General features: G+C 45.7%; 1 protein-coding gene across 5 annotated transcripts in view; it reads left to right on the forward strand.

Annotated features, from left to right (window-relative positions):
- Positions 1-15542, forward strand: part of TMEM59L (transmembrane protein 59 like) — a 690169-nt gene that overhangs the window by 577947 nt on the left and 96680 nt on the right. For all 5 annotated transcript variants that reach the window (XM_069649302.1, XM_069649301.1, XM_069649305.1 and 2 more), the window contains one exon: positions 12363-12480. In XM_069649302.1, the coding sequence (XP_069505403.1) occupies positions 12363-12480 (118 nt within the window). The remainder of the gene's footprint in view (positions 1-12362; positions 12481-15542) is intronic.

Below are 15542 nucleotides of genomic sequence, written 5' to 3' on the forward strand. Positions count from 1 at the left end.
GTAGGCGAGAGCAAGAAGAGGGGGAACTGATTTACACAGACCAGGACCCTGATCCGAGGGATAAAAATTCCACCGCCTCCTCGTCTCCACGGAGAGCCGAGACATGGGACACAGATCCTGAACAAGATGCGTAGGGTAGGCTGGGTCAGCCTTCGCCTCCTGACGACATTGGGGCGTTTCATTCCATGATGTCTAGGAATGCCAGGAGTTTGGTCTGATTCCAGATGAAGAAAGATTGTTTTCTCTTCGACTATGTGGGTAAACGCAGGAAGGCAGTCTTTTCCATACCCATTCTGGATTACGTTTGGCAGGAGGGCCTATGAAGCATCCTTTTACTGAGCCAGTGGTTTAAGGTAGGCTGGAGAAGAAGTTTAAGGCTGCAGATACTACACCGAAATGCTTCACCTCACAACCTGCTCAGTTGTTTCAGCGGCAGCAAGCCCCAAGGCTCGAACGCAGCATAAGTGTGCCACTCGGAAAATGGATGCCTTTGGAAAAAAGGTTCTCACCATTGGAGCAGCGAATGCCCTGGCCATAGTTGCTCGATGTGATAAAAAATGTGGTACCGTCTAGCACCTTTATTGGAATACATGCCGAAACAGCAGAGAAAAGAGGCCATGATGCTGGTGCGCGAAGGGGGGAAGCAACGAATCACAGCATCAACATTGCCGTAGACCTAGCTAAAACAGGGTTTGAGCAGATTGGCAATGATGTACTCCTTAGATGCCAAACATGGCTTGTTCCACTTATTTTCGTCAAGAAGTGCAACACAAAGCCATGTGAAGGGGAACATTTGTTTGGGGACAATTGATGAGGCCCTTAAAGCCATGAAGGCTGACTCAGACACGGCTAGGTCTCTTACAGCCCTTCAGGGCAGGCGGTCCTTTCGCTCCTTTCGAGGAGCGTCAGGTAATGCAAGATTCTCAATCTCTAGAGACAGCAAGAACTATGGTAGTGAACCCTTTGGGGGCCCTTTAAATCAGTAACACGCCATACTCGGGATGGGCTGCAGGATAACCCTTGCACCTATAATAAGACCGACTACTGGCAAAAAGTCTCTCCCGACTGTTTTATTTTCAATTGTCTAATACGGGGAATTACAACGGACATCAATTGAAGTTCGCTCGAACTCTCAATTATTTTGCATAGAAAACACATTTATATACTAAAAATGTGTCATACGTGACGTCATACTACGCGGCAAACAAGAAAAATCTACAGGGGGTTGTGATTGGCTTAAGGGGAACATCTAAGTATACTTTGAGGGATTGGGTTGTGATTGGGTTTCTACAGTCAGGTCAACAACTTATGCCCACCCCTAGTGAAAGTCCTCTTCATCAGTTACTATATACATGGTACACCAGTGGCTATCAAACTATAAGGCCCTTCATTATATGGCCCTCTATTATTGGTTGGCACGCTTGTACTCTTCTGGAACATTCGGCTCACTAGCCGCATGTAAGCTGTTACCGCAGGTGCCAGTGGGTGGACTTGACCGTGTCTCCCCACCCAGTTAGCCCAACATCTCTCATTGCTTATGCTGTCTGCCATTCAGATTGTCTTTGAACTTGTCTGTGCAAAGTATCCTTGCTCCTGAGAATAAAAAGGAGTATAGGCTCACTCTTATCATAGTTCTGGTCTGCACGCCCAACTCTTATTTCGATCCTTGGCTCACATGACAGAAGACTGTATTTCAGTGTGTTTTGCAGTATTTAATTGTCTTGAATTAACAATTTTGGCACTAATGGTGTTCTTTCTTGCACATTAATAAGGGCTGATTCAGCTTCTCACGTTCACTTTTCAAGGATAGATAACCGGTTCTTTGCCACTCCATCCTTTGACAGCAGGCCAGACAGCTATTTCAGGCCTTTCCTCAATCTTCAGCTGCTTTCTTACTGCAACACAGCTTTCCGATCCTTCTTTCTTCACGGGTCTAAGCTTACTAAACATGTGACACCGATGTCCAGATTCTATCTAATGCCGGCAGCGCCTGCAGTCTATTCGCTACGTATAGCAAGCCTTTATGATCACTTAGTCTACTTGCGTTGCTGCATCTGTACACTTATAAACGGCTCACATTTTCTGCAGTGCTCTTCACATGTGCAATCTTCATTCTGCATATATAAGTTTACTTGATTCTTTACTTCGTCATCGGATTCTATAAGGTCTATGCATCTCCCTCTTTGACCATTCTTCTCAGTGTGTCACAATCATTTCTTATGACGTCACCAGCCTCTTTTTCTCTCATTTTCATATTCCTTCGGGGCTCTCCTCCAAGAGATTGTCATCTCTGTGGGGGTTCATCATATAGGGTTTTCTCAATGGATACCTTTTCTCTAAGTCACTCCATGGAATAGGCACCATCACTGGTGGTGTGCTTGTCGTGATTTCCGGTTTCCAACATATAGGAAGAATGGGGGGCGGAACTTCCTGCAGAGGCATTCAGCTGCTCCTCTACAATAGTCCTGGATATTATTCTCAGGGCTACAAGCTGAATTACCAATCCTCCCAGCGAAACATAGAATACCATCAAGGGCAACAAAAGCGTGGCCACCTTCCAGAGAGATGGGAAAAATAAGGCACAGCAATGACTGCCTCAGGGGGAGACAGGTGAGGGGAAATGTGGCGTTCTATCTCGACAAGTGGCAAACAATAACGAGCGACAGGTGGGTGCTAGATGCAATCCAATACAGCCACTTGTTGGAGTTAGAGCACGCAAATCTTGATGCCTCCCAAAAAGGTATCTCACCCACACCATCAGGTTTTACAGCACGAGATACGTCGAATGCTAAGAAAACGAGCCATCAACAGTGTTCCTCACTCACCAAGAGGAATAGGAGTGCATTCCAGGCCCGCTCTATTAGAGCCTTTCACGATCGGGTGCTGGATATGATGGCACTGCTAGACATCCCAATGCTCGAAGGCCCAGCTCCACAAGAGGGTGTTCTTTCTGGAGCCTCCACTCCTTCGACACAGGAGCGCACCAACCTGTTCCTTCAGAAGGATGCCCTGGCCGAGGCCCATAAGGTCTGGGAAAAACCTAATTCTGACCAGCACCTAAACAAGCAATTTGATGCTTGCTATAAGCTTCACGCATCTGAGGACACATCCTTGTCTGCATGCCTGCACCCCTCGTCTACGGTGGTGGCAGCTGCTACGCTCCAGTCGAAGCCAGCCTCTACATCCTCCACTGCAGTGTCTCGGATCCTTTCCATGGAGGACAAGCTTCTTGACGCCATTGAGAAAAAGGTTTTTTTCAAATTCAGCTCTTCAGCTGCGTCATGCTAATACTGAGCTTATCCTGGCAGCTACCAACGTCAGACTGTGGAAGGAGCTAGCAGAGTTTCAGGAATGTTTTCCACCTGATCGACTCGAAGACTTCAAGGGCGGCTTATCTGACGCCGGGGTTCTGGCGCAGGAGCTACTTGAGGTTGCGGCCCATCACGTAGACACTTTCGCTAGAGGCATTAGGGTCGGAGTAGACATTTCCTCCCAGTTGTGGCTGCATGCTAAAAAGTTTTTTTTCGAAGGTAGTTTAGAACAAGGTGCTTGATCTCCCCTTCGAGGACCATTCCTTTCCTCCATGGTTGAGGAACTCGCGAAGACCAAGGCAAGTACTCAAACTGCCAAGTCGGTATCGGTCCTTGCGAAAACTCCACAAAAGACACCTTATACTTGGTGGTCGGGGTCTCAAACGAGGTCCTTCTCGGGTTTCAGAGGCTTTCAGGACCGCTGTGCGTGCCAAGCAGATGCTCCAGCTGGTGGGCCCGCCGTAAACTGCAATGGCAAGGTGGCTAGTTTTTCTCTCAGCCAACAGCCTCCTCTTCAGCAACGGGTGGTCTCGCCGCTGATAAAACATCTAAATGATATTTTTCATCAGTCGCACGAGACTCCAGTGGGAGGATGAATTTTGTCTCATCTGGAGGCGTGGCAGACCATCACCGAAGACCGATGGGTTTTGTCAGTCAGTCGGACGGGCTTCCCCTTGTCCCTAACCCACCCTCCCCCCCCAGCAGACTGGGTCGCCCTCCCTCAGAGCTGAGGTACAGAAACTTCTAGACCTCAGAGCAGCTGTTCCCTTGAAGCAAGGGGAGGGCTGCTACTCCTGTCTGTTTACAGTATACAAACACAACCAGGCTGGCATGCACACTATCCTCGACCTATCCAAGTTCAATCTCTTTCTACCCCAAGAGAAATTCAAGAGGATTATGGCTTGCCAGTTAAAGACCTCTCTCCGGAAGGACGATTGGCTCAGCATTGTAGACCTCCAGGATGAATACATGCACATTCTGATCTGGAGCTTGCATCAAAAATATCTGTAGTTCTCGGTGGGGACGGAACACTTCCAGTATTGTGTGCTTCTGTTTGGTCTCAGCTGGGCACCACATGTCTTTATGAAGATGTCGGTCATTGCAGCATTCCTCAGACTGCAGGGGGTTCATGTGTATCCATACTTGGACGATTGGCTCCTGCGTAGTCCTTGCCCACAGGCCGTTACGGCCAATCTTCAGTCACTCCTTCAGCTCCTGTTCCATCTTGGGCTGTCGGTAAACTGGCAGAAATCGTTGTTGATGGTTGCCTAAGACCTGATCTTTCTCGGTTTCCGTTAGGTAACCGTTAGCACCAGAGTGTTCCTGGCAGAGGACAGGACTGCAGACCTTTCGAACATGTGCCAGGTCTTCCTCCAGTCCTCTCACATGTCGGCCTGGTGGTTCCAGAGATTCTTGGGCCTCATGGCTTCTTGTGTGTTAGCTCTCTCTACCTCTTGCACGACTGAAAAGGAGGCACCCTCGGCTTTCTCTTCGGAGGTGCTGGTTGCATGCTACAGAACCAGATTCCAAGTTGATTCCAGTCCCATACTGCATAACGGCAGATCTTCAGTGGTGGTCGACCGGCCGCAATCTTTCAGTGGGGACCTCCTTCCAGGAGCCCTGCCCACAAGTAACGGTTAATACAGACTCCTCCCTTATGGAGTGGGGAGCGACACTGCATCACCTCGAGGTTTACGATTTGTGGATGCCTCAAGACAGGTGGTTCCATTTCAATTACCTGAGGCTCCTGGCAGTTTGTCTGGCGGTCAAGTCTTTTCAACCCTCTATCACCAACAGTGTGGTTCGAATTTGCACGGACAATTCCGTAGCAATGTTTTACATCAACAATACCAGGGGGCACCAAGTCTACCCTCCTGGTGGACCTTGCTATCCCATTTTGGAATAGGCTATCCAGCACAACGTTGCTGTACACATTCCACGTCACCTCAATCTGACTGCAGACTCCCTAAGCCACCAATCTGCAACGAGGTACGAGTGGGAGATGAACATCAATGTTGATTTTTCAGCAGTGGGGTACTCCAGAGGTGGACCTCTTTGCGACATCATTGAACAGGAAACTTCCTCTCTATGCTTCCATTGACAGGCTCAGAGTGTCTTCCTTGGGGGCGCCCTTGAGATCCCTTGGGACAACATGAAAGCTTATGCCTTCCCTCCTTTGCCACTGATTCATCCTTCACTTTGGAAACTCAGGAGTGCATCAAACTGCACTCTCCTCTTCATAGCTCCGTGGTGGCCAGGTTTTGATTTTCATTTAATTTATGCAGTTCAACCTCTCCGAGGACAACATGCGTTTAATAAAGCGGCAAGAAAGCCTTCTACAAGAGCTCAATACAGGAGCAAGTGGCTCCGTTTTTGCCATTGGTGTGTAGCTAAAGAGCTTGATCCCAGGCATGCTTCTATTGACTCTGTTGTGTCCTTTGTATCTGACCTTGCAGCCTCCAGCATACATGTCTTATCATGCAGGGCATATTTGTCCGCCATTGCGGCTTACCTGTCTACAGACGGCTGCTCCTTTTCGCTAACCCAGTCGTCAAAAGACACTTTGCAGGTCTTCATCTTTTTCCACTGGTTCAGACCCCACGCCCCGAATGAGATTCGAATGTGGTCCTTGTATGCCTTTTGAACCCATGGCCACTGCCGAACTCAAGTACCTGTCTTGGAAGGTGGTCTTTTTGATTGTGGTAACATCTGCAAGACGAATAAGTGAGCTTCAGGCTCTTTCTGTGGAACATCCGTTCCTAGTTTCCATAAGGCTAAGGTTGTGCTTCGCACTCTCCCTTCCTTCCTAAAGTGGTTTTGGAATTTAATTTGAACCAGTCAATATCTTTACCAGTCTTCTCCCCGAACCCGGCCTCTGACGCCGAGCAGGTCCTGCACAACCTAGACATCAGACAAGCTTTTTCCGTAAAGCTAACAAAACACTATTTGTTTTGAACTCAACAGCTGTTAGCTACGCACACTATACCATGTAAAAATGCCATTTCATCAAACTACTGTATATAATCTACATATGTAACACGTTTGTATGTGCTATGTAACTAAGTTGCCTTCTTGTAAAAGCGTCACAATGCCTCCAGGCTGTTTGTGTGCTTTATAAATTAAAAACATAAATAAAATTCTACCTCGATAGGATGAGCAAACTCAGAAGCTCTTCGCAGCTCTTTGTTACGTTTGGTGACTCAAAGGGGAAACCAGCCTCAAAAGCATCCATCTCCCGCAGGATTATTTCATGTGTTCAGAGGCCTACAAGATTCAATGCCTTCAACCACCAAAGGTCATTTATGAACATCTGGTCCGGGGCAAAGTGGCTGCTGTTGCCTTCCAAAAGTACGTCCCTTGGGAGTCCATTGCCAAGGCGGCTACATGGACGTCCCCATCGAATTTCTGCAAACATTACTGTCTCCACCTGAGCTCCCAGGCTGATGTCCAATTTGGCCAGGCAGTTCTTAAGAATTTGTTTCAATAAGGGAAATTTACATCCACCCGTAATACCTATGGTTAGTGCTTGGGAATCTCCCACAAGTATGGAGGAAAGGGGAAGGGATGCAGGAGTAGGACAAAGTTACTCACCGTAGTGACTACCTTACTCCTACTCCATAGTCCCCTTTCCTCCATACGCCCGCCTGCTGTCTCCGCTAATAAGTATCCTCTATGGTTGCTTAAATGGTCTTAGACCTGGCGATAGAAAAGGACTGAAGGGCGATGCGCGGGGCGCAGCTCAGGAATGTGGGGCTATGGTCACGTGCAGTGGCTAAAAGGACACAAAAATGTAATGTTTTGATGCTATTAACAAGTGCTCCGGTCCCGTCCCGAAGGACGTAGTGTCCCTCAAGTATGGTGGAAAGGGGACTATTTTAAAAAAAAAAAGTGTTTTATTAAAATGATAGTTTGTTTCCAAACGTTTCCATTATTCATCGCTTAAGTACATCTACATATAAAATTAACATTTCTCCTCTTCTCATTCATTCAAATTTATGCCCGTGGTGTCATTGGGACTGTTTATCATGCTCTTCCTTTCCGTGGGTGTGTATTATTTTAGTCCGTTGTCATTAACAGTTCGTTAACTCTTCCTTTATGTCATAAATTCTTTTACATTGTTCCAAAACTGTATTACTCTACAGATAAGTGTTTTATAAGTTCCTAACAGAATCTCTGCCCATCGTTGATTGATGTCCCGTAGGATCACATTCACTGGGAGCATAGCAGCGAATAATAGTTTTGTGTTGGTCAAAACTGTGCATTCCATGATATGGTATATTCATTCAATTTGTTCCGATCTTTGACAGAATCGGCAATAGTTCTCGTCAAGACGTATTTGTCCGTACTTTGCTTGAACTTCTCGCTTTGGAAGCAAGTTGAGTTGCATTCGTAAAAATGTGTCTCCGATTGATCGATGGAAAAAAGGCCAGATATTGTGGTTACTGGTTTAATGCCCTATTTTCTAAATGGCAGTTTAGATCAAGTTGGTATTGGGCTTTCTTATCTATTGTATTGATCCAATCGTTCATTGTATTCTCTTTTTGACTTCTAGCGGACGCATAATCAGTTTATCTGCATTCAAATTCAGTTTCATTAGCATCTGCTTACATGCTTCTTTCCATATATTCAGGACTCCATTTACTATGTTGAACTTTGTTCATAGTATATTAATTGATGGGATTTTCTCTTCTACAATGATCTTTCTATGTAAGTCCAAGTATTTCCATGTTATGATGGATTCTATGGATTGAATGGCTAATTCAAATCGGATTCGATGCATCTGATATGATTTTGGTAGGGCCGGGGGACTATGGACTAGGAGTAAGGTAGTCACTACAGTGAGCAACTTTGTCATTTCATCCCTAAAGTACCTTCAGAGTTTCATAAAAATGCAACCATAACTCTTCCCACATTCTTTCAAAATGTCACTTCACCAGCCAAGAAGGCCCTGCTCTCTCTTGATGTCAAAAGGGCATTGAAATATTATTTGGATCGTACAAAATCTTTCTGATCGACTAAGCAGTTGTTTGTCGCCTTTGGTCCATCCAACTGGGGAAAATCCATATAAAAACAGGGCATTTCAAGATGGGTTTCTTTCTGCCACTCTATGGCCAATAGGCCGTTGCAAACGGCTCCCAGAGCGCACTCCACCAGAGCCACGGCTACCTTAGCGGCTCTCTGGTCTGGGGTACCCATCAGAGACATTTGCCAAGTGGCAACATGTGCACTGCCGTACATATTTACCAGGCACTACTGCTTACATCAGCAACACGCTGAGGATGTACAGATGGGACGGGCAGTCCTTCAATGGCTGTTCCAGTAATGTAAACCCTGCAGCTTCCCGGGTTGTTTCCTTTCTAAACTTGCGTATGTATTCTTTTCACTTTAACGCAGACAATTTTAAACTACTTAATCTGTGTTTGCCTGGTTTACCACCTCCTAACCTGTATACTGCTAGAGAATCTATTCACAGCATGTGAATCCATGATGTATCCAATGCTGGAGAAGGGAGTTTTTTACATGTAACTCCATTTCTCCAGCGTTTGTATCTTTCATAGATTCACATGCACCCTCCAGCCTACTCCCACCAGGCAAATATCCTCTTCAGGGGGATATCTTCCAGCTGGATTGGTTAAAATCTGAGGGGAAGCTGCTGGGGCAGATCTAGACACTTGACTTCCCATTGGTGGGTACCGATTGCACCCACAGTGACGTCAATGGGACACTCGGGGTGTCTTTTCCATAGGTCAAAGTAACCGGGGATTCCCAGCCTGATGGGGAATATTCACAGCATGTGAATCCATGAAAGATACCAACGCTGGTGAATTGGAGTTACAGGTAATAAACTAATCCCTTCTCCCACCCCCTTCTGGGGATAGGAGATTCCCTGATAGGGATATCACTGATTCTCCCTGGCTGCATGGGTTTGAATTTGTGTAATGACTTGAACCGTCCACCTTCCTTTTGAACTAGCTCTGCAAGGTCGATTCGCTTGGAACGAGAAGAGGCTTGAGCGAACCACCCCTTTGCAGAGAGAGGAAGATGGAGGCAGTCCGCATTGAACCGGGAGAGAGAAGCCTGCCGAACCTGAGAAGGGCAGGACCCTCCTCATGGAAAGTGTTGCCAGATGAGGTGCGTATGCAAGTGTGGCCAAGAGAGCTGCGACCAAGACTGTGGAACGTGAAAAACCTGCCATTCCAGGAGCCAGAGAGGTGTAATGCAGGACCGTGACAACCGGAAAAGAGAACCGGCAGAATGAGATGCCAAACCCAGGGCCCCAACGGAGACACAGGCAACTTCTGCCTGGTAACTGCTTGGAGTGGACAGACCAGGACTTACTATGGCAGCATAACTCCACCACTCCTGGCTAGCACCAACACAGGAATAGAGGGCTCCAAGGTAGAGGGGAGGGCCGGCCCAACAAAACCCTATGGCAGGGTAAGGGCAGAGTGAGAAACCAGAGACCACCGGTTTCAGGGGCGGGGGCAAGAAACCTCCCAAGATGGGACGAGACAAAACCCCAAGGCAAATGGAGGTACCAAAGATTCCAAGGAGGAATAAAAGAAACAAACCCACAAGGCAGGATGAGAGACTAGAGACTCCAGGATGAGGTGAGAGAAACAAGGCTCCAAGACGGGGGCGAAAGAGACACTTTATCAGACTGACTTTAACAATACAGGAGAGAAAAATTCGGAAACTCCGGGCTCAGCCTTTACACAGAAGTGAGGAGCTTGCATTGAAAAGGACCTACTACGCTGGCTTAAAGGCTAAGCTCATTTGTATTTTTTTCAGTTTGTGATTCTAAGTTGTCGGGACAGAACGCATGTAGCATTGGATTCCAAATGGGACTCTTATTAGTAACAGACTTCCTGACAAGCACCCTTTTTACATATTTTCTTTATAGAATAAGCACAAACACCTTAAAGATGGGAACAGCCTAGGTTTCTGGTGACTTCTCAATAAATAAAAGTTTGAAAACTATGCCACTGTGTCTGTCTCCTGGTTTTGATCTACCACACGACACTGAGGTCTTGTATAATCGATGCATTTTATTCCTAGGTTTTTGAATAGGCAAAATCTGAGTATTACACAGACAATGCATAGGGACAATAATTCCTTGCTTAAGCAATGATTCAGTGAACGTTTCATACCTTCTGCCTCTTCAGAAACAGCATACTGTTGGATGCATGGAAGAGGTTCAACTAGGTTTAGAGTATGTACACTGGTTTAACATTCAATATGCGTCCTGCTTCATTTGCATATGTGGAACACAATTGCAGAGGATCGTGGTCCAATAACCCTTGTTGCAATGAGTGTTGTTCAGCAGTTCTTTGTTTCAATTTGAAACCTTGCAGCATGGCCAAAAATAAATTCCAGTTCTGTGTATCGGCACCTCAAGGTAAATACAATTGGCGAAACAATAGAAAGTGCAACCATTTTTACCCAACGAATTGCAACCTACTTTCTTTGGAGCCCTCATTTCATCCAACTGATTTTATTTTTCTTTCTGCTCTTTCTCTCTCTCTCTCCCATTGCCACTCTTGGTTCTCTCTCCAACTCCACTCTTCTTGGTCTCTCCTCCCATTTTGCTTCACTGCCTCTCCAATTTTTCCCGCTCATTGCACTTACATGCTCTATTCTGCTTCTCATGCCATACCACTGCCTCACACACTTTGTCAGGCTTGCTCCTCTTTTATTCATTTTCAGATTAAATGCTGCTGCTGTGGATCATAGGTTTCAGGTGTTAGTAATCAGTGTGTGGTACACCCTGATAATCAATCCCTCCGCCATCTTGCATTCACTCTGAGGCTGGCTGCTGCTGTTGTGGGTTTTGAGGATAGGTGTCTTCGGTTGTATATGCTTGTAAAGTTTAATGCTTTTAACTTCTGGATTTTTGTGTGCAGAAGCATGCAAGCTGTATGGCCTATTGGGTAAGTAACACTAGTCTTTTAATCCCTGCACCATGGTGTTCAAACAACTGCTACAATGGCTCTGTGAACTATGGGTTAATTTGCCCAACTTCTGCAAGGCTTCCCACCTGTTGGTCCACTTGTAAGCTGTAATGGGTTTCAAGAACAATATGGCTGTGCAGACGTACAAGGCTAGTGTGAACAGGGGAGCCTGGGGCATCCATCGTGTGCCTCCTCCGAGGCCTTCACCACGAGTGGGTTGGCTCACTAGCCCCTAAGAGTCACTGCATTACCACTGTCTACTCTCAGGTATTGGACTATGTCACAAATGGCACTGGGAATCTCCAATTTACCACCTAAGTAGCTCATCACACCATAGGTGGGAGTACCTTGTTTCCAGGGCCCCTCGGCTTAAAATTCTTTTAATGTCAGGGTGTCCATTGGTTCAGGGAATATTCAGCCAAGCATATGAATCTGTAAAAAGATTCCAATGCTTGAGAAGAATAGTTACAGTGAAACAACTTTTATTTCTGTGCATACTAATTCCTGAGTCCTTGGTATTCAGGTATTTCAGTCATGCAACTGCCCGTCCATCCCCTTGCTCCTTTAAGCCACAACAAATACTCTACTGTTAATGAGTGGAAAAACTGTCCTGACTGGAGCTGGATGTGAAAAGAGGCACCAAAGCTGAGAAGTGCTCTTAGTTCATAATCTCTTGCTTCTAAGCCTTCTGGGTTTGAACTCTGTTACAATGCTACAACACCTTCTATGGTATTTTCAACTGGCACAAAGCCACAAGACCAAGAATGAATGGGCTGTATGACTGAGAATACAAACTTTACTATAGTGAGTAACTTGCACTTGCGTGTCACTGCAGATTGTTTTATTTTGTATTCTTGTAAATGTAGAATACCAGTCTGCCAGGTTGGGTGGAGGGGTGACTGGGAAACCTCATGTGGTGGAGGGTAACTAACGCTTAGTTTTTGTTCAGTTTTTTCCTGGACAGTGGAAACATTGGCTCATTAACAGATGAAGGATCCAAAACATGATTCTTGATTGAATAATCTGGTATGCATTGTAATGAGTAGGTATGTCTTTCAATGTACACAGTTGCATACAATTGTTTTGTTCTCTGTTCCAGGCGATCTGGGTTGCCTCGTTGGATTCTAGCAGCTTGTCTCTTTCTATCTATTATGGTAATGTTGTGGCTCAGCTGTGCCACCTTGGTGACTGCTCCAGATCAACATGTGAAAACACAGGTAATGTCTACTGTATGAATCTGTAATCTTGGTAACAGATTTGTTTTGCCAGGCCATGAAGTTTGCTAATTTTTCTTCTTTCTATAAAACTACAGTTCCCAATCGGTCTCCTAGAGCCCTTGTTATATTTGCAATTCCTCTTCTGCTGTGTTGCTCCAATGACTTTTTTGGTCTGTCTGGATCAAGATTTGCTCTATGCAGAGAGAGAGATAATTTAGGTGCTTTAACAAGAGTGAGTCTTTTAATTGGTGTTAACCAGTGCATCCTGAGGGTAGGAAGGATCTAGCGTAAACCAGTGAATCTTGCTGTTTAAGCTGCTACAGCAGTGCCCCTTTTGTGACTGTTAGTGGGACCATTTAAGCTGGTGAATGTTGCTTAAAATGGCTTCCTTTGTTTCCCTGCTGCTTGGCGCACTGATTCCTCTTACCCTTTTGTGCTGCACTACATTTTCCTGTATTTTTGGTTCTGTTGACACCTTTCAGGTTATTGTCTGAGCTACAGTCATAGGCACTTGAGAATTTGGTTAAGTACATTAAATTGGAGGATTACAATTGCAAGTATGTTTTGTAGGTTGTGGTTCTTACGTGATGATTTGATTTGCCAGTGTATGCTGTCAGAAGAATGCAAGCACACTGCACAGATTCTGAGTAGAGGAAGATGGTATTCAAAGACTAGTATACTCGTGTCCCCTGCACACCTATATACTGGCGAAAAACAACCACTCAAAACATATGAACAAGTGCAAAGTTCAGTTTCTTTAAAATGAAAGTATTTTTAACTTACAAATTTGTATACACAAGTCTTCTTTATGCATAACAGTTGAGGCTCAACGTGTTTCGGGAAATGGATTCCCTTCATCAGGAGAAAATTGTTGCAATTGTTAAACAATATAAATAATGTAGTGTTATCTTTCCATTCAACTGAAATGTCTCCAAAAGTATGTACAGTACCTAATTTAAAAAAATACCCCAAAAATTAATACGAATATAATGAATGATCATTAAGATAATTGCATCCGTTGATAAAGGTGCCTAATGACAAAATGACCTCATGTAGTTCATAGAGTTGGTCCAAATACATTTTTTAAAGTAGTGGCAAAGCAAATTTTGGTCTGGTAAGCGCAACCACTGTTGCTTCCAATATTGGGTGCTTCACTGATCCCTTGCATCCCTGTGCTTACATTTTTTTCTCCACCTACAGCCTCTGTTTTCCCTTTTCTGTCTGCTCCCTCACCGTCCCGCTTACCTCTCCTCCCTCAGCCCAGCCTCCTCTCTCCCTCCTGGTCCGGGTGCCTCTTTGCACCATGTGGCCTAGCTGGAACTTGGCCCTTCCCTTTCCCTGTTTTTCCCCAGTTTCAGTTATTGGTTTGCGCTTTGCTACCATGAGACTCTCTACTCTTCAACGGCTCTCCCAGCCGGCTGTCCGGGCAGGACTGCCCTAAGGGCCAGAGGCAAAGGACAGCACCCTTCTGGGCAGCTCCCTTCCCTGTTTGCCCCTGTTTGCCCACGGACACACAGCGAGTCACCCTACGCCAACAGACAGGTAAGGTGGTCTGGTTGGGGAGTGAAGCCATTACTGTACTCCAGTAAATCCCCAACACATCTACACCTTCTAAGGCTGGTTCAGGGCTAGGGCGCCGCTCCTGCCAGACCCAGAGTTATCCATTGGATTGAACTTTGCACCTTGCAGCGCTTAGTCCACCATTATACTAGGCCCTGGGCACTTTCTGGATCTAGGTGTTTGTCAAAACTGATATTATTTAGGCTGCTTCAGCATTCTATGCCTGTGCACCTCTTGACTGTGTCGTTTTCAAGCAGTGTTTCATATTTCAATTGTCTGTGCCTTCTAGACCCTGTGCTCCTTTTGAGTGTAGGTGCTTTTTAAACTATTGCTAATTTGACAGCTTCCTTGTTTTAGGCCTAGTCTCCTTTCGAATCTAGGTGTCTGTTCAAAATTATTGCTAATTTGACTGCATCCGCATTTTAGGCACTCTGGACCTTCTGAATCTAGATGTTTCTCAAAATTGTTGCTAATTTGACGGCTTCCGCGTTTTAGGCCTTGCACACCTTTCGAATGTAGGTGTCTGTTCAAAACTATTGCTATCTTGACTGTTACTAGATTTTAGGTCCTGTGCACCCCTTGACTGTTTGGTTCTCATGCAATGTTCGTACTCTGCTTGTCTGTGCATTCCAGGCCCTTTTTTTCAAACTGTTGCTATCTTGAATGCTTCTGTGTTTTAGGCCCTGTGCACCTTCTGAATCTAGGTTTCTTTGACCCTTGTTGCCATCTTGATTGTTTCTGCGTTTTAGGCCTTGAATCTAGGCGTTTTATTAAAATCTTTACTAATTTGACCATCTCCGAATGTTAGGCCCTGTGCATCTTCTGAATCTGGGTTTCTTTCAACATTGTTGCTATCTTGACTGCTTCCATGTTTCATGCTTCTTGCACCTTTTTGAATCTAGATGATTTTTCAAACTGTTGTCATTCTCTCTGCTTCTGCATTTTAGTCCTTCTGCACCTTTGAATCTAGGTGTTTTTCTTGTTTTCAAAACTGTTCGTAATTTGACTGTCCCTGCATTGTAGGCCCTGTGCAGCCTTTGAATCTAGGTGTTTTTCAAAACTGCTGCTATTTGAACTGCTTCTGACTGCCATGTGCACTTCCTGACTCTCGGTGGTTTCAAGCAGTGTTCATATTTTAATTTTCAGTTCATCTCTTTATACCGACTGTTTCATGTACAGCCAACCCCTATCCCAGTTGAGTTGCCCAACTCAACCCCCACCACTCAACCCTGCTCTGAACCCACTCTTCCACCATGCCAAACATCCAAGGCCAGAGGAGCATTATGGCCTACCAGAAACCAGAAGACCGCCCCTCCACCTCACCCTCCTCCCTGCCCCCGCCGACAGCACCCCTCAGCCCTCTCCACAGTCCCCACTCCAACATCCACTCAAGCACCCCAACTCTCACACCGATCCTCTGGGATCCCCCTTCCCAACTCTCCATCCTCAGGCACTACCCCTGCCACCCAAAACCCACTTGCTCGCACCCCTCTAGCCCTACA

The sequence above is a fragment of the Ambystoma mexicanum genome, chromosome 1p (assembly GCF_040938575.1).
Source record: "Ambystoma mexicanum isolate Mex_15411 chromosome 1p, UKY_AmexF1_1, whole genome shotgun sequence".
Classification (NCBI taxonomy): domain Eukaryota; kingdom Metazoa; phylum Chordata; class Amphibia; order Caudata; family Ambystomatidae; genus Ambystoma; species Ambystoma mexicanum.